At 42.2% G+C, this 25750-nt stretch overlaps 1 protein-coding gene across 5 annotated transcripts in view; it reads right to left on the minus strand.

The window, feature by feature from the left end:
• The window catches only part of SLAIN2 (SLAIN family member 2), a 34976-nt gene extending 17059 nt beyond the window's left edge, over positions 1-17917 (minus strand). For all 5 annotated transcript variants that reach the window (XR_015947855.1, XM_035111986.3, XM_035111985.3 and 2 more), the window contains exons 1-5: positions 17063-17917; positions 6331-6479; positions 5149-5313; positions 3442-3603; positions 1514-1873 (exon numbers count right to left, since the gene is read on the minus strand). Coding sequence is in view for 4 of the 5 variants with exons in the window: in XM_035111986.3 (XP_034967877.3) it covers positions 1514-1873; positions 3442-3603; positions 5149-5313; positions 6331-6479; positions 17063-17532 (1306 nt within the window). In the remaining variant the exon portion in view is untranslated. The remainder of the gene's footprint in view (positions 1-1513; positions 1874-3441; positions 3604-5148; positions 5314-6330; positions 6480-17062) is intronic.
• Between the last annotated feature and the right edge of the window lie 7833 nt (positions 17918-25750).

The following is a 25750-nucleotide window of genomic DNA, read 5'->3' on the forward strand; positions in this document are numbered from 1 at the left end:
TTCCTCCCACAAGTATAACTTCTACATTTTCAGATGTTAGAAACAGAGTTTTAAGAATCAAATTAAGCTGCCTTATTTAAATCCTCATGCAATGTTTCCCATATGCTTGATCAGCCAAATGCCAAGCATACATTGAACTTGTTGCTTTAATTCACAGATGGGGAACCTCAGGGCCAGGACACTCTCAGGAGCCCCAAGCCCTTCACTGGCCCTGTTCTGCATCCTCCTTGAATGTTTGTGCCTTGCTAGAAGGTATCCTTGAACTCTAATAATGAATCCTGCTTGCCTGGATGGAGTCCAGAGAGGGATGTGTGTATACAAACAAGCCTACTGTATAAAGGTAAAAATTGTATTTATTACTCTACCCACTCTGGCTTCTATACCCACCCACACAATCATGTGGCCTAGAAGAGATTACCACCTCTAGGCTGAAAATGGTTCGCCATCCCTGCTTGAAAATGTATAACGTACTTTTCTTTCATATGTTCTTTCCCTGTGCTCACATCAGCACCAGAGGTCCTTCACATTCCTCCATCCCAACTGAGATTCAGTAAACTAGTTCACACGTTAAACTGTAGTTTAGTATAAACTACGATTTAACGTACTTAAGCAACTTGCTTCTCTCCTGTTCCTGACTGTGCAGTGGTAGGGGAGAAAACAAGCCTGGATCTGGATTGTCTTGACGTGAACCTGGGTTTGTGATTTGTTTTGTCCACATAAACCATAAACAGTAAGCCAAGAACAAACCTTAGCTTCCTTTTGCGGTTTTGTTTACAGAAGAAAAAAAACACGAGTCCAGCTCTGCATGTCACAACAAGCCAAAATGCCGTGTCAAGCTTGTTTCCTTCCATGCATGGCACTGTCAAAAACAGGAGAGAGAAAAGTGCTTCTGTGCATTAAACCAAAGTTTATTTTAAAAGGTGGTTTCATGTTGAGTGTGGACCAGCCTAATGACTGAATGCTCTCCTTTTTAGAGCTGACATCAATCCTGTAGTATTCCTTCCACGGGTAAGCCCAGCTAGGTCTCATTCTGTCATCTAGTTTGAAAATAGCATTTTAGGGAAGTATTTGTGTGTGTTTTACCCTAACTTTCTATTTATCTGTCATTCTGTTGCTTGTTTTTGTCTTTTATCACATAAACCGTGCTTATTTTGCCGTTTTATGTGTAGTAAATATTTTATATTTGCATTGGTTTTGTATCACTCTTCTTCTTGATATTCTGCCTTTCTGATAAACTGCTCAGCACTAGAGAAATTTGAAAACTAAGCAGCCACAGAATGACAATAATCTATATCTACCGGAAACTCAATTAGCTCAATTACTTTCTAAGCTTATTGATTTCTAGTCACCCCAATGAAAAGAATGGTCAAGATGCTTATTCTACATGTTCTTGCATGACTCTCAGCAGATTCAGCAGAAATGCCACACCATTTAGTTGGTTTTAAATACTACCTACCAAGCAACGTATTTCCTAGGGCACTCAACACACAAAATTTGAGACCAAGCCCTTTACCTTCGTTTTTGACATTGCTAGTCTGTAAATCTGTGGGATGGCCTTGAAGTGAAAGACGAGGCTGCTGCAAACGAGTAATCATAGGCTGGGGTGACACTCTGCTGTACTCCATTCCTCTGGCAGGTGATCGAGATCGAGGAGAATTCCGTGGGGACTGCTTTGGTGAAGGCCGCGGTGAATTGCGTGGTGATGGAGAGAACCGATTAACAGCTGGGTGCACCGCATGATGGCAGCTGTCTTCTTCATCTTCTAAGCTCTGCGCATCAAGTTCCTGGTCACTAAATGTACCTCGCCTCATAGAACTGCACGAAGAGCCAGAACTACGCCGAGAAGCAGTAGCTGCATATTCTTGCCGGAGACCTAACAACAGTAAGGACATTGTCTGAACTCAAGTTCTATTTGCTTGTCTGATCCCATTTGATTCTGAAGTCACTCTAAGTTAGTATAAACAAAGAGCTTCTCTTCCTCAAAGGAAGGAGGGCATCTAACTTGGAAAGTATTTATTAAAAAAAATTATTTCCTGCTTTCCTCCATAAAATAAACCAAAAGCTGCTTACAAAAAAAAGGACCACATGGACAGTTCAAACAACAAAACTGTTCAAACTACTAATATCAGTTTTCATTATTAAAACCAAGAGTAATGTAAAATAATTAAGCATAAAACCAAGAGGAAGTAGTTTAACCCATATTAGCTCACATGATTTAAAAGAGAGGGGCAACTGAAACTGAATTTTGTCCAAAAATGAACTGGAAACCAGTGCAGTTGAAACAAAACTGGGGTGATATTATGAGATAAATCAGATCCAGAAATTAATCTGGCCACCATATTTTGCACTACTTAATATTTCCAAATTATTTGCAGAAGAAGCCCTATGTAATATATGTTACAATAGTCCAATTTGGATGCAACCAGGGCATGTATGTCAGTGGCTGGAAGACAGGTGGATCAGTCAAGAATAATTCAGACTGCTGAGTAATTATAAAAGAGGAGTAGGAAACTGGATCTGGCCAGTGGGTCAAATCCTGCATTCTTCCACCCTTGGTAGTTAACACTGTTACTATACCATCGGGTGACCCATCTTTCCTTTGTAGCAAGACAAGCTGTGCCAGAAAGAAAAATCAAAACCAAGTTGTTTCCGACAATTAGCTCTGACTTCAAGCTCTGCTTTTCTGCTGTGAATGGCTGGCTGTGGACTCCAAAGCCAGCTGATCCCAGCAAAAAAGTGGAACTTGAAGTCCGTGCATATCTGTGGAAAAGTGCTGACTTCAAGCTCTGCTTTCTGCTGGGATCAGGTGTGCTACAGAGTTCTCAGGGAATACAGCAAATCTCATAGTGTTTGAAATCAGCACCTATCAGCTTATTAGCAGAGGGGATTTGCTGTCAATACAAATGCACAACCAGGAGTGCACTTTAAGGCTCTCAGTTATGCACTGGCAGATTCAACTCCACCTGCCCCTTGGGGTATTCTACCTTTCCTGCTCTGGCAGCTATGATAGATGCCTCTTTCAAAGGATCATCTGCTCCACCTTCAGAGATTCCTTGCTTTTAAAAAATGCAGTTAGGAACCATTCTTGCATCAGTGGGAAGCCCATCACAGGTCTGACAGTGATAAATCAAAGAAAGCAGGAATCCAGATTTTCGGGATTGAAACCTATGTATGTGTCAGGGTCAGAGCTCTCGGTCTAAGTGGCCATTCACACTGGATGATGTCATCTCCGCACACACACCCCAAAAAAATTATTTTCCATTTTCTTTCCGAGATCCCTCACTTTCCTCAGCTCAGTCTCTGAAATAGGTAGACATTAGGACAGCTCAGATAATAACTTTATGGATTATGATACATATACTTTTCCTATGAAATGAAGAGCAAGAATCAGTTTTCCAAAAACTAAGACTGGTGACTGAAATGACCCACAAATATACTTACTTTCCTCTTGCATCCGTGCTAAAATTTGCACATCTGTTAAGTCATTTAGTTTGTAATTTGAACCAATTGAATCTTCATCCATTTCTGAAGCACTTAATTCACTATCTATAGAGGATTGTGGGCTCAATGGAGGATTTCTATCTGCTGAATTTTTGTAATGACCTATAAGAAAAGGAAAAAATAGAAAAAATCTAGAACTGTTTTGTACTATATTACTTGTCTCAGTAATTTAATTGGTGTGGTAAGGACTGTGCTAGAAAAAGCAACTTAAGCTAGCTGACCCACAAATTAGCTTTTCCTTGGGTTTAGGTACTGATCAATTTACAATGCATCAAATGGCATTAACCTTGCTTAGTGCAGATGAAGAAGACTTCACTGAACTGTCACTGAAGAAACAGAATTAAGTTGGATGAAACACTGAAATATTTTTATAGTGCCATTAATTTATGTAATCAATTCAGGCTTCAATTCAACTCAATTCACCATTGATATGGTGATATTAAGTAAAGACAAAACCATGGGATAACCACAAGAGTAAACTGTCCTGCCAGCCTTAACTAGGTTGGGGGGGGGGGGGAGGTAATCAAACCTATTGTTAACCTTTAGTCCACCTGAGAAGCACAGCTTTTAAAAAGGTGTGAGCTGGTTGCTCCAAACTAAAGACCAAATGGCTCTAACAAGCCTTTCTTGTACTCCTGAACCAATAATTTAGAAACTGTCACCACTGTAATGAAGCCAAGTTTTGCTGCCTGTGTTTTCTGAAAGCTGTATGGAAAAGCACACAATCTGACCTCTGGAAAGATTGTAATTAAGCACTTTTCAGCTTACCAAATGTCTTTTTCTGTGCTAAAGAAGCAGGAACTTTGGAAGGAACTTAGACATATTTTAAGAGAATGATATACAGCTTTACCATACTGAATATTTTGCAATTTTAAACCTCGCCAAGGTTGTTTCACCAGAGTACTTGCCCCAAAACTTGGATCTGGGCATGCAGTCACAAAAACTATCATTCAAAATTATGCTTCCATGGTTTTAAAGAAGAATGAATTTGTAAGAATCAAATATCCCACCCCTTGCCCAAATAAAAGAAATAGTGAGACCCACATAGAACACATTTGTACCGTCTCTGGAATGTTGGATGTGGACATGCTCAGGTTTGTAGGAAGTTCATGGCTCACCGTAGAATCACAGTACTCACATTCACATATCTCGCACACAATTTGCAATAAGTGGAACAAGCCAGAGAGAACATTGAATTCAAGCACTCCCTTTCCCCCTCTCCTCTCATGTGGCCAGACAGCAGCTTATGTAAAATTTACTTTCAATTTTCTTTAAAGTTGCCTTATTAGTGCATCTAAACTCAGGATCATGGTTTATCACCAACTACAGCTCAGTTTAAACAATCTTCACAGCTCATGGGTTGAAGGTGGCATGTTTTGAAACTGACCATAGCTGTTCAGAAATAGCAATGGAATGGCACGGAACACATAGCTGTTCAGAAATAGCAATGGCATAGAACATAAAAATATGACTTTAAAGGAAACTTTAAATAAACATTGTCCAAGCTGTCTTTCTGGCCATATGGAAGGGACCACTTGTTGTGGTCTAAGGGAGCCGTATATATTTCACAGGACTATTGCAAGGATAAAGCAAAACAGGAATTACACAGCTCTTTTACAACCTGATTATTATTTTTGAGACCCTTACCTGAGTTGCCAGGAAGTATGAGCTGTTTTACTAAAGGAGGTTTCACTGGTGTGGAGGAAGGAGAGTTGAAGCTACTGCTGCAGGGACTGCCAGCATTTGGACTATAGGAGTTTGCATAATTGACAGTGCTGAACGGATTACTATAAAGGCTGTGTCTCTTGAGAGCTGTATAAAAGACAGGGCGGAAAACAGTATTCTAGTGCTAATTGTTTACTTTAAATGTCATAAGGCTGCAAGTCTTAATCTCATGTAGTATTAAGAGAACCACAAACCATTCTGAGCTCAGTGGAGGAAGATCAAAGGAAAATGGAATAAAAAAGTAACAAGTACTGAGCTGAATACTTCAGTTTGAACAGTTGTGACATTAAAAGGGGGGGGAGAGAATTAAGGTTCCTGGGCCAATGAGGTTTCAACCATTTTCATAAGGAAATCAAGAAGCTTGGTATTAGAAAGGTACTTTCATGTGCTGCAGAGTATAGAACATATTCACATATTTGGCAAATGAATGCAATCCGGGATTCTGGCAAGCATCTCCCTCCTGCAATGTGGTGGCAAGGCTTTTGCACAACACAGCCCCCAACCCCTCTTGCTTTTTTACCTACTCCAGATTCATCTTCTGCAGCATGTGAAATAATCTGGTCTATGTTTGGAAACACCAGATAAAGAAATAAACTGACATATGAAAGTACAGAAGCTTGTTTCAATCTGGGCAAATCTTCGATTTTTAGAAGTCCATGGTAAATATGTTGGCAAATATGAACAATCCAATAGTGACAGCTTAGAGAGAGATTTTTCAGAGCAAATAATATATTTTTAACTACTGTATAACATTGGTCGTTTTATTGTTTTTTGCCTGCTCCTCATAACTGGCAAAACCACAGAGATGCTAGGTTCCTTACGCTTCAGCATCCTACAGCTCCATTTGTAAAAAAAAACTTTTTAAAAAAATTCCATTTGTAATTCCCCCCCCCAATAAAGTATACCTGTTTTTGGTTTTTTAACCTGAAAAAAATTCCATAAATTTTACATTACTACAAGTAGGTACTTCAGGTATATATTCCCCCTGAAGTCAACTGAATTTAAAACTAACTCTCACAGGATCATAACTATTTTTAAAAATCAAGTTCTGGTATTATTTTGTACTGTATATTTTATTAGTATAATGCTTATTCACAAACTCACCTGACATTGTCTGTTCAAGCCTATGGATCAATGATTTTTTAGCACATTCAATATCTGGAGTTGGATAATCCAATATCTGTCTGCACCAAACCAGTGGGCTAATACATTTATGCAATGGAGTCACTTTCTTCTTTGGCGAAGCATACAACCTAATGAAGACAGAAACACCACAATATTAAATGAAAATACATAAATTAAAATCCTGAAACTTGCATGATTTTTCTTCCTTTAAGGAGGGAACACAGGTCAAGACTTGCCATTTTTAACATGTGCTTTCCTTAGTACTCCTGAAAACAAGTCAACAGGTGAATAACCAACAGCAGATACACTACTGAATGACAATAGGAATGTAAGCAAGAAAATGTGTATCAGATTGTGGTTGGTTATCCCTGCTCTTTTGAAGCCATGGCCTCAAATGACAATATAAAATAAGGAAAATTCCCATTCCAACACAATGCCCAGATATGGACGGCCAGTGAAGTACCTATGCATTTCTGATTGTAGGTGACTTTCAATAGATACCTAACAAGGAAAAGCCTATGGCTTCTGCTTCCAAAAAGATTCAAATCGATCAAAAGAATCTGCATTTTAAGGAGTACTTTCTGTATATTTCAGCACCTCTAGCTGCCTTTAAAAAAGCGGGTGGAGCTGTGGTCTGTAAACCACTGAGCCTCTTGGGCTTGCTGATCAGAAGGTTGGTGGTTTGAATCCACTCAACAGGGTGAGCTCCCGTTGCTTCTGCCAACCTAGCAGTTTAAAAGCACACCAGTGCAAGTAGATAAATAGGTACCGCGGGGGGAAGGTAAATTGTGTTTAGTGCGCTCTGGCTTCCGTTAGTGTGTTCCATGGGCCAGTAGTGGTTTAGTCATGCTGGCCACATGACCCAGAAAGCTGTCTGTGGACAAACACCAGCTCCCTTGGCCTGAAAAGCAAGATGAGCGCCACAGCCCCATAGTCGCCTTTGAGTGGACTTAACCATTCAGGGGTTCTTTACCATACATACACACACACACACCTTATCTCCTTAATGTCAGTTCTGTCCCACCAGTGGGGGGGGGGCTATTTCCTGGGAGCACCACCTTTGTTGAGATTTTGGTTTTTTTAAACCAACAATACAGGAAAACCATTATTTCTCCAGCTCTCCCTGCTTCATTCCTTCTCCCCTTGATTTCACTGTGTATTACTGTATTGATTTCTCCCACAACCATCTTACTGTTTTGGAAAGGGAAATACTTGCCATTTTAGAATTGAACATAAGGTAAACTGACGACATACCAAATTTGTATGGAACTGGAAATTCCCATGTGTGTGCTACTGTGATTCCTAGGTGGGCACAATTGTTGTTGGTTTTTTTTTAAAAGGTGTGCAAACTGCTCTGCTAACTCATGAACACACAGCCATTTTGTGTCAGATTTACATATTTGAATCAACAATTTGGAATGCAGGGATAAAGGCAGAAGGGAACACCCACTGGTATGGATGAGAACAAGCAGATTTGAAATTCAGCTTCAAGTGTGCGTGTGTATGAATGAGATCAAATTTGAATGAAGAAAATGTGGATTCCAAACACAAGCAGGAATCTGTTCACATCACAGGGCTTCCTCGCCTGCTTCTTCCTGATGCTGCCTCTAGCACACACCCCAAACTCTCTTGTTAGGAAATTATCAAGAATGTCATGGGAGGTGGTTTGAGGCGGTACAGCAGGAAGGGAGGAATGGCTAAAATGAGTGGAGGCAGAATGTGTTAATGGAGCTCCCCTTATGCCACACCACATGTAGTTCCCAATTCTCCCTACCCACCTTCTCAGGAGAGGGATTTAGGGGGTGGAAGAGGGAGAAAGTGGTGAGAAAAGCTATACTGTACACATAGGACTTCCACATGTGCAAGTCTAGAAACAGCCCAACTACTGTAAAACCAAATCTTTACATCTGTGAGATATATGATTTTAACTAGTCAAAAACAAAACAATAAACCAAGCAATAGCTACAACACTAAGCACTGCGTACATCAAGTATTCATAACATGCTAAAAATGGAGCACAGAAACTATATTTGGGCCTCTTACAGCTTCAGACTTTTAATCTGGAACATGTATATGAAAGCAGCTTAAACACAAAAAGCCACATAAAATCTCATTAAGTAAAAGCTGGAACTTCCCAGCAATGAACCCTCAAACATTTAACAAGTGAGGCAGAGAATCAGACACACACATATCTGAGCTAACTTCGAAGAATATACTGGTGATTAATACCAATTATAAAAGTGACAGGATCATATTAGGAGCTAAATTACAACATTAAATAGACTTTCTCAATATATTGAGGGCTCCAAATACTGGCACAGAAAGATAAACCATAGAATGAGGCTTTGTTTAATCTAATTACACCCTTTGCAGCACAAATGTAAAAAATCCAATGTTAATAATGTTATGAATTTGGGGAGGAGGGTAGGCTGTATGCTTGAGCCCCCTTCTAATTCAGCATGGATTCAATTCCTGGAATAGCCATGCTAACTTCCTGCTGAAGTAATGGCCCTCCAAGTATGTGCAACTAAGGTAACAAAGGAAATGGCTCTGTGCCAGATACAAAATATGTGCCCGCCCCTCCCTCAACTGGCTGGTAGTTAGAAAGAAAAAGGCCAGAGTTGAATATTGTTAGGTGAGCTAGAAGCTGGGAGGCTGCAGGCTGGGCAGTTGGGAGACAGGCTGGGCAGCTAGGAGATGCCTGATTTTTGCTGAAATCTAAGGCTGTGGCTATGAGGTAAGCAAGACTCTTTTAGGGTGTTATTACTGTGAACCCCTCCATCATAGGCTTAGATTGTATAGATCTGTAAGTAAACCATTTATCATAAAGACTCCACAGTCTCTCTGTGCCTCATTCCAAAGGAAACATGAACACTAGGTAAGTGCCTGGAAACCTTGAAATCTCACACTGCTCAAAGATTTGGGTGGCATGCAATAATATGCCCCACCCCCAAAAAATCTATTTGGCTGCTGCCTCACTACTACTTGCCTTTAGGAAAGGCAAGAAGAGAGGAGGACTTCTTTGTTTTCCAGCATTCTTACCAAGCATCTCTGTTGCTTAGTGAGAAATTTGGGCAGGGTAATGAAATAAACCACTCTTAAGGCGGTCCCCATGCTCACATGCAACACCAAACCACAATTAAGGTCAGTAAGCCAACAAACTTTGGCTTATTTTCACTAACAAACCATAGTTAAAGCACTGAGCTGTGTTCAGATGTAATGGTAGGCCATGGTTTAATGTGATCTATGAACCAGGTCTAAGTGTTACATCACAGGTGTGTAACATTAGCCTGATGGATATTTTGTCCTTGCAATGCACCCTTGAAGAAGCTGTGGGAGATAAGCAAGGGCTTAACCTTTCACTTGCCAGTAACTTTCATCCTGAAATTTACTACTGTACCTAGGTTCCAGCCCCATGTTTGTGAAGTAAACACTGGGCTGAAACCAACAACTGGGAAACATCTTAGGAGTAAGCAAACCTCTGTGGAAAAGCAGTTACTGTAGTGGGGAAATAGATGAGCAAGCTGTCCTTGTCCACAACTTTTTCCAGATACAAATAACCTCTGAGGGTTTCTATAGCTGTTTAAAGACCAAAACAACAGAATGGGAAGTCACTCACTTTCACTAAACTGTAGTTAGTCGATAAAAGGTTTATCTGCTTTTTTTCTTTTTAAAAGGTAGATATATTACAATCTGTAACTGGGTCCTCCCAAAACTAACATTCAAGACTTTAAACAGGGTTGTAATGCTCCAATTTCTTGGGTAGCTAATATTTCTTCAATATACTTTTTAGCATGATGATAATATAGTTTGATGGCGATACCTGACAAGCTGGTGCAAATGTCTTCTAGTTACATCATGAGTGAAAACACCCTGAAGTGAAAGAAAGGGTAAACAACATTTCCAGAGCATTTATGTCAGGTAAAAGGGTAAGGAGGACTATATTAATGGCAGAAAGATGCACAATCTATAAAATGTCTTTAAAGATAGACACTGGTGCTGCTGCAAGGTATTTTTGAATCAGCATGGCCATATGGCCATACAACTAAATAGCAGCTTGTAAAAATAAATAAAACTTGCAAGTCACCAACTTGTATGGCCCAATTAAATTTCCAAACTATCCCTCACTGCCAATGAAGGATCAGTGTGTTGACTGTAATATTGCCTGTCATTTGCTGTTTATGTAATAAGTTTCCACCCATTCCTTAGTAACATTATGCTGTACTGTATTAATATCTGGAATGTTACAGCCATTTTGAAACATGGATAATGTTTCTGGCTTATGCAGAACTTACAGTAAGTCACTAGCAAGTAAACAAGGGTGAGCCCATGTTTATGTGGCATATTTAAAGGATTTCCGTACTGTTCCTTCAGCAGAAAGTTTCCAGAGCAGTTCCCAAGAGACAACATCAACAAAAACACAGGATAATGTTCTGAGGATGAAATGGGGAGGAGGAGAACTGTTTACATCACCTTGAGCTCATTGGAAGAAAAGGTAGCATTGTACAGTGGTGCCTTGCTTAACGAATGCCCTGCTTAACGAAATTTCCGCTTAACGAAAGGTTTTTTCTAGTGGAGGTTGCCTCGCTAGACGAATTCATTTTACGAAAAATTTGTCTAGCGAATTGCGGTTTCCCATAGGAATGCATTGAAATTCAATTAATGCGTTCCTATGGGCAAAAAGAAATTTTAAAAAATTCAATGCATTCTTATGGGATTCGCTAGATGAATTTTTCGTTATAAGAAAAGACCCGTGAAACGAATTAAATTCGTCTAGCGAGACACCACTGTATATAAATGTAATAAATAAAAAGGCCTGGGAGAGTACAAATGTTTTCACCTGGCATTGGAAAGGTAACATAGGTCAAAGTTGAGTCTCTCTGGTAAACGAATTCCAAAAGTGGGATGCTACAACTGAAAGAGCCCTAGCACTGATATTTAACCACAAGAGAGAGAGAAATGTAACTCATTGGAAAGAGAGGTATTTTAAATATCTGCCTGTCTTCGAGCACTTCTAAGACTAGAAACTAGAAGCTGAAGAATGGGAAGTTATATCTCTAAAAGAAACAGACTTCCCTTGTGGAGATTGCTCTTCTCCTAGGAGGGGGGTGATCACAGGCCAAGCAGGAATCATGCTGGTAGAGGACAGCAGAGGAGAATGAAATACCAGTACATTACTACACAGACACTCACATTCTTCCTTCACATCACTGAGCATATTGCACTTAGGTATGTCTACTTGCTAGTCAGCTTCTGAGATTTCATCAGTCATCTCTTATCCATTAGCACTATCATCCTATGGGGAAGAACTGTAGAGGATGTTATTTGCTTGAAGTCAGTGTCTTCATTGTGCTAACTTCTACACTCTTGACCAAAATATTTTCTCATACAGAACTGCAAATCCTTGTGGTTGCAGCTGGGGGTGCTTTCACACAGCAGTTTTCTATGGACTGTGTACTTCTCAAACATGCATGTTTCTTGCAGTGCCACAGAATAGTGTCTTCATCAAAGTGCTATCCCGTGCTTTTCAATTTAATTCGGATTTATTGTTTCAGAAGGTTTATTTCACTTACTGCCTTTTTCGGGTAAATAGTATAGTCAGGTTAAATAGGAAAATATGGGGTGGCATTTGGTTGAGGTCAATCATCTGTGAACACTGCACAAAACCACATGCGTGAGCAGCACCAAGTCCATAATCAACTGCCATGTGGAAGCACTCTGGGATTTTCACCTAGGTTGGTCTTAGATAAAACTTCTATCCCATGAATCCAATAGTGACTCATTCTAACACTGTCATGCAGATTTCTCTCAAAGCATGAGCGTCCTAAGCCTTGATATTATCACACTAGTAGAAACACCCAAGTAATTGTATTCAAAAGCAAATACTGTCCTTAACTTCTTTGTTTTGATTTTAGTCATCATAAAAAGCAAAACTGAAATATTGGCCTTCCTGTACCACAATATGGGACCCCAAAACAGTTCACAAACATAGTTTAATATGTAAGAATAAAACAAGTTACATAAATAACCTAACTAAAACAAGGAATGATGGAACAGAGCCATATCATAAAATGAGGAGCCGACACTTTTCAGTTAAGCTTGTCAAAGGCACATTGGAACAAGGCAATCTTAGATGTCAAAATGTCAGAGAAATATCTGCCTTGCACTGGAGTGGCTCATTTCACAATGAGCATTCAAAACACATAGTGAGTTTGTTAGGAAATAAAGTTAGAACAAGCTCACCCACAAACTGCTTCATAACCACTAAATTAGTCTAGTGATTCATCTTTGCTGTTAACTGAGACAGGGCAGTTGCTCTAATACCTCAACTATAAGCATGTCAGTCTAATTAGAAGGTTGTATCCATTTAAAATGAATGCAATATTTTAAGAGTGATGTCCAGATGGAAGTAAATCAAACAGATGATGACCAGGATGCAAAGGGTCCGCAACAATTTCCTCTGCTCTCTTCCTAGCTTGGACAGCATAAAGTGTCTCTATTGGGGGCAAACTAACACCAACTACCCTTTCTGCAATTCTTATTGCTCGTTGGAGCCTTTTCTGATCCAGCTTGTGTAGGCTGTGCCATACCAGGCAGTAATAGAATTACAGAGAACAGTTTCAATACCGTGTTTCCCCTTTTTTAAGACACCGTCTTATAACTTTTTTCCCTCAAAAAAACACACAGTGGCTTATTTTCAGGGGGTGTCTTTTTTTAAAAAAAAAAGTGCTGGTACAACTGGGACCCACTGGCTCAGGATGCTCGGTGCTCTCTTCTGCACATTGCTGGGCGCGTTGTTGGCGCTGCCAGTTCCGAGCGCCTGCAGGGTGGGGTGGGGGTGGCAGTGCTTTAAACCCCCAACCCTGTAGAAAGCAATGGAAGTTATGGACTGTAACAATCCTTAAGAGGCGCAGGTCTTAAAAAACCCCTGGTATCACCCTTGAAGCACAGCCTTCCAAAGTCAGGGGGGAATAGGTCTGTTTAGACAAAGGAAAGGATCGGGGGTGATTCTGTGCCCTGGGACCCACAGAACTACTTTAAAAATCCCAACCTGGGGGGGGGGTCAAATAGTGAAGCCCCATAGCCCTGTAGCAACAGAAGGCACATTCTGAAGCACCCGAGCTGTTCGGTTCCATAAAAAATCCAGGAATTGTAAAATTAACAACAATAATGGGGGGGCACTCTATCCAAAGAGTTAAGAAGGAATGGGAAAGTGTTGAGTTATATATGGAAAAATATGGAAAGGAAAGTTAGTTAAAGATAAAAAATAAATAATTATCGCAAGGGGAAAAATAACATCATAAAGGGTAATAATATTAAATATAAAATAGACAACACAACAGAAAAAGCAAGTATATGACTAAATGAGATCGCACAGGAGTGAGGGAAGTGGGGAGAGAGGGAGGGGGGTAAGGAATGGAAGGAGGCAATGGTTGGAGGAGGGTATAGGGGGATGAATTAAAGGAAAATTAAGACTGAGAAGCGCATGGTTTTTGTTTTTTAAAGATGCAAAGGCTTGCAATCAGCCAAAGTATAGAGCCCAACTTCTAGGAGACTGCGATCTACTTGCGGATTTATAAACTGGAGGTGATCTACCCCCGTTATATTGGTGTTCAGGTCAGAGTTGTTTTTAGAGAGAGGAAATATCCCATTTTTGAGGTTAAAGTAAAAGTTCCTGACCTTTTTTTTATAATGAGGAAATGCTGCTAAAACTCCGTTCTTCATTCCACGAAGGGGAGAGGGGGCGGGGCCGGGTGCTCAAAGACAAAAGAAATGGAAAAGGAGATAGCGATCAAATCCAGCCTCGCATTCATGCAGCCGTCGGGAGAGGCAGGGGCTGCAGCCGAGTGCTGCTTCACAAACAAACGGGGGAAAGTGCTTAGAACCCAGAGAATCCAGCTGAAAAACACGAAGCAGCAACAGCAATTGCACACACACCATCCCAAGCCAGCACAGTAACCAAGTCCCAAAAGCAAGAAAGGACTCAGCAAACACTGCTGCGGCCGGCGTTGCTGCTGCTGACTCGGGGAGCTCAGTGATCTCTTCCGCACAGCGCCTATCACTATGGCTTATTTTCGGGGTACGGTTTATATTTCTCAAATGCTTAGAAATGCTGCTATGGCTTATTTTATGACTACGCCTTAAAAAGGGGGAAACACGGTAATACCTCTGTAAACTTGGATCAACACTTCTTGGGGCAATTTAAATTTTCTTAGTTGTCACAAGAAATACAACCTCTGGTGGGCCTTTTAAATAATACTATTGATGTTGCCTAACCAATTTAAGTTATGAGAAATTATAGAGCCCAGAAACGTAAAGGACTCTACTACTACAACCATGTTACCAAGGATGGAAAGTGGCGGCAAGATGGAAGAGCGCCTTCTAAAATTGATTACCATTTCCACTGTCTTTTGGGCATTTAGCACCAAGTTATTCCTGCTGCACCACGAAACAAGATGGTCCACTTCCCATCTACCCGGTAAGGTAGTCCAAGGGGAAAAGGGGCGAGGAAACAGAGCCACGTGGGTCAAGAGAAAGACATAGCAGGAGCAGAAAGAGATCTGGTTATTTCAGTGTCCCTCAAAAACAAGCAATCTCATTGTCCTTCAGTGGCTGAAGGAAGGGGAGAAGGAGATTTACACTGTCTCCTGGTTGGATAAAGACATACAAGAACAATTCACATGCCACGCTGATTCAAACCATTACTTAGCACAAACATGTACGTTCTGAGAGAGATGATCACGGTCACTTCACTTCTCCACAGGTCTTGCTGTTGCTGCTGCGAGCTAAGCCATGGTTTGGCAGTATTATATCTGAACTTAGGCTCATGGTTTGTCTCACTCAGATAAACTACTAGTGGAAAACCAAAGAACAAACTTTCACTGCATGTCATAGTTTTACTGGATCAAGATAAGCAAGTCTGGGTTTGGACTTAAATAATAAGTCAAACCACAACTTTGCTTGCAGCAGTGTGGCAGTAGCAGGACAAGGAGAGGAGCAAAGAGCCCACGACCTTGTCTCCAGGAACCTACACATTTGCTTGTTCATGCTAAGCCATGGTTAATCTTAGGATTACATGAACCAGGTTGCAATAGGAGGGGCTTGGAAAGAACCCAAGAATCAATGAACTGGTTGGATTTCCATTTTAAGCCACTCTTAGCTATGACTAAATTGATAAGTAATAAAAACAACACCACAATGTATGAATCACATTTTACATGTGTTTCAAGGCAATTTACAAACATAACATAAACCAACTGTTTTTGTAATATACTACACAATCCTGAAGGTTCTCCTTTATAATGCAGCCTAGCTCCAAAAACTTTTCATAGAAGTGATGCCCCAGAAGTTGAAGCTTTGTTTTAAAAAATACTTCTCTGTTTAAGAAGAAGCAACTCCCTCTTGCACTGCATCACACATAAGGATCGGTTCTTATAAAAGAACTTTGTACACAACTGCAAAATGCATGTATATCCACACATTATGAGGGGGACCTGTACAAACGTAACTTAATACCAGTATATACACAAGCAGTGAGCAAGAAAGGAGAAAGTTATCCCGTACATCTCCTTTAAAGGGAAAAGGCATGATTTCATGTGCACATAGATCTTTGATAATCACACAGTATTTTGTAGTCGAGTAGTTTGCTTTGGTAGCCTGCCCATGAGATATCATTCATACACCTATCAGTTCTAAGCCACCATTTGGGGAATCACTAAAATATATACGTGTGGTGTGTGTGTGTGTGTGTGTGTGTATAAAGGATTCAAAAAGTCTTAAAGAATATTTTTCAGTCTTCTTGGTCTATCTTCCATATCCTTTGCAGGCATATTCTGAGTTCGCTTAAAGCATTATTTTCACTAAAATGAAATGCTGAGCATCTTCGCTCAAGAAGAATGAGAACGCCAATTCAGAAAGGGCACAAATGCCTGTAACTTTTAAAGTGAGATAGCTTAGGGGGCCAAAGCACTAAACCTTACTGCTATCCTGGAATACTTAACACATCCCTAGTTACCTAGAACACGTAATACCAGCATGCCCATGAGTAAAGGATTTAAACACCTTTTCCTGGAATGTGTGGAAATCGGAGTGAGAATTTATGGACTTGTGAAATATTTCAGAGGCTACAGAAGCAGGCCGCTAAACGCTCAAGTCCGGATCTCATCATTTAGAAATCTGAAGATCCCCAGTGCACCGCCCAACAAAAAAATCTGAATGGGTGTCCTTTGCCGCGGTGGTTCTGGGTTGCTATAACAAAAGTACCCTGAAGCCGCCGCTTGCTGGAGAAAGGACAAAGGGATTCACCACCCCTTGGGAGTATTGGGTAGATTTCCCTTTCCTTCCCTAGAAAGGAACCAAAACAAAGCTCTCCTCCCAGAGAAGGTTAAGGTCTGCAACTCTCAGATTTGTGCGGAGCCTCCCAGCTACAAAAAAACACGCCAAGAGCCCCGTAGGAAAGCCATTTCTCTCGGGCCCATTGGGCTGTGCCAGCTCCGGGAACTATGGCTCTCCTCCGGGAGACCCCCCCCCCAAGGCAAGGCCTTCAATATTGGGGGTCGCCGATCTGAGAGGCAGCGTGCGATCCTAACCTTCCCAAGCGCAAAACAGGGAGCCTTCGCGGCCCAATTGCGTGCAACCTGGAGGAAGCACCGCATTTGAACTGGAATAAACCGCTCGCAGCTTCCCAGCCCCGCATCCCACTCCTCCTCACCAGCCGGTCTCGTCTTCCCCGCAGCCGGCCAGCCGCTCAAGCTCGTCGGGCTTCAGCGGCTCCACTTCGTCCAGGAGGCTGGCGTTCTCCCCGGCTCCCCCCGACACCTCCGAGCCGCTTCCTCCTGCTGCTTCCTCGCTCGGCGGAGGCCGCCTGGGCCCGGCCTTGTTGGGGCCCAGGCAGCGGCTCTCGAGCCCCAGCACCAGAGGGCTGCTCCTGACGGCGGCGGGAGACGGCGGCGAAGGCGACTGCGGGGCGCCGGCAGCCGCCGCGGTCAGAGGCGGCGTGCAGGCTCCCGACCCTCCGCCGCCGCCGTGGTTGTTGCCCAGCAGCCGTTTGGGGCTGCCTCCCGGAGCCCCGGCGGCGCTGCGAATGCGGAGCTGCTCGTTCTGCTTCTCCAGCTTCTTCACCAGCTCCTGCAGCTTCCGCACTTCGGCGTCGGCGTTCACGTTGGAGTTAATGTCCTCCATGGCGCCCCGCGGCTCCACCCAACCCCCGCGACCCTCTCGCCTCACAAGGCAGCGCGGGCTCCTGCTGCCGCCGCCGCCGCCTTCTCGTCCCTCCCTATGTCAGGCGAAGCTGCCCCCCCCCCCTTCTTTCCCCTCACGCTGAGGCGGCCGGCTATCTCCTGAGCTGGCCTAGGCGAGGCGGGCCCCCTCTACATGGCCGGGCGGGGAAGCGCAGCCTCGCCTCTCTCGACTCCTGCTCGGTAGGCTGGGCTGGGCCGGGCCGAGTCAGCTGCGCCGGTGGCGGCCCACAGCGGAGGGAGGCGTACACGCATATCCGGCCGCGGCCTCCCCGAGGACGGCGGCCGTCGCCATGTCCGCCCTTCCCTCTCCGTTCCTTCCGTGTGTTGGGGGGGAGGAGCTTTCCCTTCCACACCACAGCCCCGAGCTTCGGGCCGGCGGGCGGCCTGCTTGAGGCGCAAAGAACGGGCCGAGCCGTGAGGGGCTGAGCCGTGAGGGAGGCGCGCAGGGCGGCGCTTGGACAATAGTGGCGGGCGATGATTTCATACTCGTACAAAGTCCTCGAGTCACACCGCGAGCTGCTGATGCCGCTTAAGGAGTCGTTAATGGCAGACATAGCCTTCCCCCTACCGGCTGAGAAAGCGCCCCCGGACTTTAAATGTCATGAATGTGCCTTCCCGCGCCCCATAGCTGCCAAGTTATTCCTTTTTTAAGGGATTTTCCCTTATGCTGAATAGGCTTCCTCGCGAGAAAAGGGAAAACTTGGCAGCTATGGCGCCCACCCACATTTACTTAGAAATAACTCCTAGGCATCTGGTTCTATTATTGGCGATAAGGTTGTTCCAGAGCACATGCCGGGTTTCTTCCGCCTTACCACAAGGCAAGGCCAGCCCATTCCAGCTCTAGTCGGGCGGATTTTGGTAATATGGCACACTGAGAGGGGATAAAATGGGGTGCCCTCCCCAACTTGGAGTAGGTACCAATATAAATATTGGGGTGGGGTTTTTTGTTTTTGTTTTTAAATGTTTGTTTGCACCCTCTTGGCTTGGCACCCTGTGAAGGGGAACTGCCTTCACCACCCATAATCCGACACTGCTCTAGAAAATGCCGAATTACAGGTTTAGAACTCATAGGATGTAGTAGTAGTAGTCTTCTTCTTTGGTGATCAATTGTAGCGGAGTAAGATTGTCTTCCATAGACACGGTTTTAACAATGAGTCCGTAAGTGACTATGGAGGCCAATTCTGGATCCACACGTCCTTCCACAGTGAGGACATAGGTTTCCGGGCGGGAGTTGATCACGGTGTGTATTTGCCAAGCATGCCTTCCTCTTAGCATCCACCTGGTAAAGGCTGTTCTCCAATTGGAGCGCTTGCAGCCCAGTGTTTCCCTGTTGTCAGTGTTTATACTACTTTTTTTTAGATTTGCCTTGAGACAATCTTTAAACCTCTTTTGTTGACCACCAGCATTACACTTTCCATTTTTAAGTTTGGAATAGAGTAGTTGCTTTGGAAGACTATCATGAGGCATCCGCACAACATGACCAGTCCAACGAAGTTGATGTTGAATAATAATTGCTTCAACACGGGTGATCTTTGCTTCTTCCAGTACACTGATATTAGTTCGCCTGTCTTCCCAAGTGATGTGTAAAAAATTTTGGAGACACCGTTGATGGAATCTTTCGAGGAGATGGAGATGGTGTTTATAAGTGGCCCATGTTTCACAAGCATACAGTAAGGTTGGTAGTACAATAGCTTTGTAAACAAGCATTTTGATTTCCCTGCAAATGTCCCGGTCCTCAAACACTCTGCACTTCAATTGGGAGAAAGCCGCACTCGCAGAGCTCAGGCAATGCTAGATCTCGGCATCAATGTTAGCCCTTGTGGAAAGAACTGCCTAGGTAGGAGAAGTGATCGACATTTTCCAATGTTACATCATTGAGTTGGATTTGTGGCGCTGCAGAGGGGTTATTTTGTACTTGTTGGTGCAGCACTTTGGCTTTTTGGATGTTGAATGATAGATAGGCCAAGCTTTCCGTAAGCTTCTGCAAAGATATTTAGGATGGTTTGGAGGTCATCCTCTGAGTGTGCGCACACTACATTGTCATCAGCATACTGAAGCTCTATGATGGAAGTTACGGTAACCTTACTCTTTTCTTTCAGCCTGCTCAGACTGAAGAGCTTTCCATCTGTTAGATGTATGATTTCTACTCCGGTGGGGAGATTCCCTTCAGCAAAGTGTAGGATCATGGCAATGAAAATAATTAATAGAGTTGGGGCAATAACACAACCCTGTTTAACACCTGATCCCATTGTGAATGGTTCACTTTGAGAGCCATTGTTGCTGTCATATTATCATGGAGGAGCCGAATGATGTTCACAAATTTAACTGGGCAGCCAATTTTCAGAAGGACAGTCCACGTGGCATTATGATTTACAGTGTCGAAAGCCTTAGTCAGGTCAATAAACGCCATATACAGGGGTTGGTTTTGCTCTCTGCATTTTTCTTGAGGCTGTCAAACAGTGAAAATCATGTCCACTGTCCCCCTAGAAGGCCGAAAACCATTTTGGGATTCAGGAAGGGTCACCTCAGATATTGTTAAGAGGCGGTTTGCTAAGATCCTTGCAAGAACTTTGCCGGCCACAGCTAATAAAGTGCTCACTAGTCTAAGAAATTCGTTTCCCAGACTCCCGCTGATAAGGAAGCACAGTTGTGGCTTACTTCTTGCCGGGACTCGGACAGCCCCCTCCAATTTGTACTTTTAAATTGGCATGGCAGACTTATAAAACCGCAATTGGTAAAATCATGCACGAAGTAATGGGTGTGAGCTAAAGCTTGCTTCATAATTTTTATGTATGGGCCTGATCAACCCAAAACATGGCAAGTTTTTTTGTTTTGTTTTTAAGTGGAAGAGGTGTGTAAATGTTTGTTGTCTGAAAGAGGCTGTAAAAGGCCAAAATTTCTCCAGAGAGTAAAAGGAGAATGTGTGGGTTGTTGTTTTTTCTACAGTAACCCTTTTCCTACAGTAAAGGGGGACAGGATCAGTAGGTGGGAACATTGATATACAGTAGTTGTCTTAAATATAATTGATTATCATGGCATTATGGCTTCATTTATTTGCACAATTCAAAGCCTGTAACCAGGATGCTTGAAGGAAAACCTTTCTCCACATAGGCCTGTTGGGCACTGCAATCATAATCTGCTTTGTTTAAGTATTATATTTATTGTTTTTACCGTCTAAGTCACCCTGATAATATTTACATTGAAGGAAGTATGGAATTTTGGAAAGAGAAAAAATGTTAAGCTGAGATGTGATGAATCTCAGTATAGGTAAATTTTCAGGACATGGTGATTAATTAGACTTAATTTGCATCTTAGCTGATGGTCTTTAAATGGCTAACAATAAAAATGCTTTATAGACCTGTACTCTGAATAGAAAGGATTGATTTGTAATTCTTTCCAAAATTAATTGTTCAGCAGCACCATGGGTGATTATTGTGACTTTATTTTTTTTATTTTTTTAAAAAAATGTACATCGAAGACAGCAAAATTTAAAAAGAAATGAAGAGAATTTTAAAATATGTTCTTACGATAGCAGTATTAATTTGGTTGTATAGTCCGGTCACGAAGAGTCGGATGCGACTAAACAACAACAACAATAGTCGAATTACAAGTGATCAGAATTGTTGGCACTAAATCCACAGCTGAGCTGTTAAAAAAGATTTATAGCTTCGTTTATATAATTTCATTTGCTGATGTACTAAGCAGTAGAACCCCACCCTTAAGAGGGAACTTTATGATCTAAGATTCCACCCTTCACAGGCCTCCAGTGCTGTGAGAATATTTTGCTCCACCTTTGTGAATGTTGGCAACTTCATTAATAAAGACCAGTTTTACTGCATTTTTCTGTAATTAAGATACTGTATATTTAAATAAACGCATGTGCATATACTTGGAAATGAACTCATTTCAGGATCACACTGTAAAAAAGGCATTTATCCGTAAATTCCCACATTAACAAAAAATTATCCACATTGAAAATTGTGTTAATACTTTATAATAATAAAGGGCTAAAAATATTTCAAATTCAATATATTATATCCCTGGTGTACTTCTTAAGCATTGCGGTTAAATTAACTTCTTACTCCAAGAACACTGAAGAATTAGCTAAAAGGAATGTACTGATAAAATATCGATATGCAGGAGGATGAGCATGCAGAAACTTTTGTTAGCCTTTCATTAGGCTGCACTTTCAACACAAGGTTGTGCAGTCTTTTCACAGTACTGGGAAACACACAGTGTTTCAGATCCCATATGATTATCAGGAGCATCCATTTTTCTGACCACTTCACTGGTTCTATATACTAGGTAAAGGTAAAGGGACCCCTGACCATTAGGTCCAGTCGTGACCGACTCTGGGGTTGCGCGCTCATCTCGCATTATTGGCCGAGGGAGCCGGCGTATAGCTTCCAGGTCATGTGGCCAGCATGACAAAGCCGCTTCTGGCGAACCAGAGCAGCACACGGAAACGCCGTTTTACCTTCCCGCTGTAGCGGTACCTCTTTATCTACTTGCATTTTGACGTGCTTTCGAACGTCAAATAATCATACTAGATGATTATTAATAAACAGTTATATGGGCCAAACTCTTGTATTCAAAGTTGTTCATAGAGCGGTAGACCCATTGAAATTAATACAGGTGACTGGTAATTTAAGTGGGTCAACCCTAAGTATGACTAACATCAGATACAATCCTAAATGTGCATGCCCAAGGCCCTTTGCTTGAATTTATGTTTAATTTATTTAAGATATTTTTCTGCTACCCTTCAATAGAAACAACAGCCCAGGTTATTGCCCCCGGGGTGGGTTACTTTGCTATATTTATTACACAGTATGCCAACTAAATACAACAAATTCCATTACTATGTATGGGCTCATGGATTTAATTAAAAAAAATAATGTTGAATATATGCAAGGCTGGACCCTTGAACCTTGTTGCAAATTTGGCCATGAAAACGACAATGGTACCATCCACCTTACAGCACTGTAGCCCCCAGGATCCAGCCATTTCCACTCAGATTCCAAAAGTACATCCTTGCATATGATGTAGTAATCTACCCTCTTTACAGCAGTGTGCCATGTCTGTCCTCCTCCTCTCACTTCTTACCGTCTTACAGCAGCCAGGTGATCCAGCAACAGCATCTTCAAACAGCCTCCTTTGCATTACAGTCTAGATTTTGAGGGAAGACTGAACCATTTCTGTGCAGCTACATTGCTTATGATGTATAGCAATGTAGCTGCACAGAAATGGTTCAGTCTACACGCAGGTGCAGGGGTGTAGCTAGCTGCTCCGGCCCCTGGAGTGGCAGGGGCGGGGAGATCCAGCCATGGGGGTGCCACGGTGATCCACGCACAGGGGCGGCGCAGTGAGCTCCCCACGGAGTTCGCCTGGTGGATGCAAGCCCTACCCTGCCATTTCAGGAAGTGCGGGGCCCCAAGCCACTGCGTCACTCCCAGGAGAGACACATGGCTTGGGCACGCTGCAGGCCAGACCCCGCGGTAAGTGCTGGCCCCCGCAGTGTGCCATTTTGTCACCCGCCTCAAGGATGACACCCGGGGCAGACCGCACCCCCGCACCCCCTTCCTATGCCCCTGCACGGGTGGCACTGGTCTAAACCACTCAGCTTCTTAGGCTTGCCGAAGGTTGACGGTTCAAATCCCTATGATGGGGTGAGCTCCCATTGCTCTGTCCCAGCTCCTGCCAACCTAGCAGTTCGAAAGCACCCCAGTGCAAGTAGATAAATAGGTACCACTGTGGCGGGAAGGTAAATGGCGTTTCCATGCACTCTGGTTTCCGTCACGGTGTTCCGTTGCACCAGAAGCAGCTTAGTCATGCTGGCCACATGACCCGGAAAGCTGTCTGTGAACAAATGCTGGCTCCCTCAGCCTGAAGCAAGATGCGTGCCGCAACCCCATAGTCACCTTTGACTGGACTTAACCATCCAGGAGTCCTTTACCTTTTTACCTAATATGTCATAAACTCACATGGATCCTAATTTATAAAGGTGTTGTATTTTTAATATATAACTTCATAGAATGTATACAGTACTACGGTAAACAACCTATATTGTAGTGCAGCTCTTCCTTACAACCTCTAGAAAAACCTGAGGATACTAAACTACATTTGCATTTGTACTCACATTTTTGTGTAGAAAATGTGACAACCATAGTAATCAAGCACCATCTAGTGGCAAGTGTTCATAGTGTCATTTACTCGGAATTAGTAATAAAGCCTTCTGTTACCTGCCAACCTAGCAGTTCGAAAGCATGTCAAAATGCAAGTAGATAAATAGGAACCGCTACAGCGGGAAGGTAAACGGCCGGCTCCCTTGGCCAATAATGCGAGATGAGCGCGCAACCCCAGAGTCGGTCACGACTGGACCTAATGGTCAGGGGTCCCTTTACCTTTACCTTTACTTACTTGAACACAAACCATTTTCTAGTTTGATTACAAAAATTGTATAGTTTAGTAACATTAAGTTAGCTGTAGCAGCATATGAAATGATCTTCAAGGGCTTAATTGCCACACTGGGAACTGCTCCCATTCTCTTGCTGTCAGATACCACCATAACAGCAGAGCCATACAGTATATTTTTCAGATTAAAGGGGTGAATTGGAATGAATGTACTGTAGACTTTGAAAATATTGTTGCTACAGAAGACATCAAAATTGTAACACACTTTTGTTCTAAACTTAAAAAAATAAACACAGTACTCTCTGTGTGACAGTGTGCCTATGTTGGGGAGTGGGGGAGCCCTGGATTTTGGAGTTTTAAATATCAATCTCAGTAACCTATTTATGTGTGTATATAGTATAGGTTACCTATAGTTATACTATCAATTCTAAAAGTGGGAATTGGTGTGTAAAGAGGGGCTATAAAGACCACGGACCTGTTTTTGAACTCCAAATGTCCATTTAAAATAATTAAAATGTGTCAATATCCCTGTGATTCATAGCTGTCAAGCTTTCCCTTTTCTCACGAGGAAGCCTATTCAGTATAAGGGAATTTCCCCTAAAAAAAGGGGAGAACTTGACAGCTATGCTGTAATTATTATACAGCAATCCTGAGAAGTCCATTGGTGTTCTACTTGCTTTACCCCATTGACATGATATATAGCAGAATTATCATTGATTTGCCTTGTAAATAGATGACAACCCTAAACCTTAAATGAAATGTTTTCAATACAGGCAAGCAGGCATCTCTTCAACATAAACTAGATGTTTTCTTAATCTCTAAATGACAGAAGAATTAATGGTTTCTTTCTTAAGAGAGTACACTTTAGGGCTTCCTCTTTCCTCTTACTTCACTGGCCCCATTAGTGTTTTACAAGTCTGTTTGTCTTGCTTCATGACAAATGAAGATCAAGATGGATCATGATTTTTAAATAATTACCCAAGAAAAATGAGAGGGATATTCACAACCATCTGGCATTGAATATTTGACCAGACAAAACTTACATTACAAGACCTTTTGAGACATCTCAGGATAAAAAGTAGAAATTCAATTATTGGAGACACATAATTATATACAGATCACTTTTTCCTCAATTATAGTATTTCATGTCAGATAAGATGAATGGTAATGTTAAACAGGTCTGTTTGACATTACAGATGGCAAAAAGTTTTTCTAAGGATGTTTCCCCTATTTATCATGCAAGTGTTTTCATTTTGTTCTCTGAAAAGCTAATGAAAGCTAAAGTTAATGTGAGCTTTATATGAGACAAAAGATCATGAACAGGTTTAGTTGTCAATTGGTGATTATAATTTTATAATACAATCCTAAACAGGAACTTCTTTGCTTGCAGAGACAAAGGATCTGTGATGTGCATGCAATGTTTTTGAGTTTGTCAATTGCTTCCTTTAACCCTTTATGTTACCTGTAGCTCTTAAATGTGACACAGTCATTTTATAGGTTGGGGGGGGTCAGTCTGGATGACACCCAAGGGTTCCTTCCAGATATATGATCCTGTAGAGGGAATGGTAAACTCTATAAGAGGACATCAGCCCAATCAGTTTCTTTTGTTAAGGCAATAGACCTTAGTTAGTCAGTTAAGTATTTCTATTAACATTAAAAAAGCGGCTGCCCTGTTGCCATAGAGTCAAATGGGAGTAACCCCTGCTCACCTAGTAGGAAGCTACCTCAACTTGAAAGGTACTGTAGAA

This window comes from Zootoca vivipara, chromosome Z1, assembly GCF_965207765.1.
Source record: "Zootoca vivipara chromosome Z1, rZooViv2.hap1.1, whole genome shotgun sequence".
NCBI lineage: Eukaryota > Metazoa > Chordata > Lepidosauria > Squamata > Lacertidae > Zootoca > Zootoca vivipara.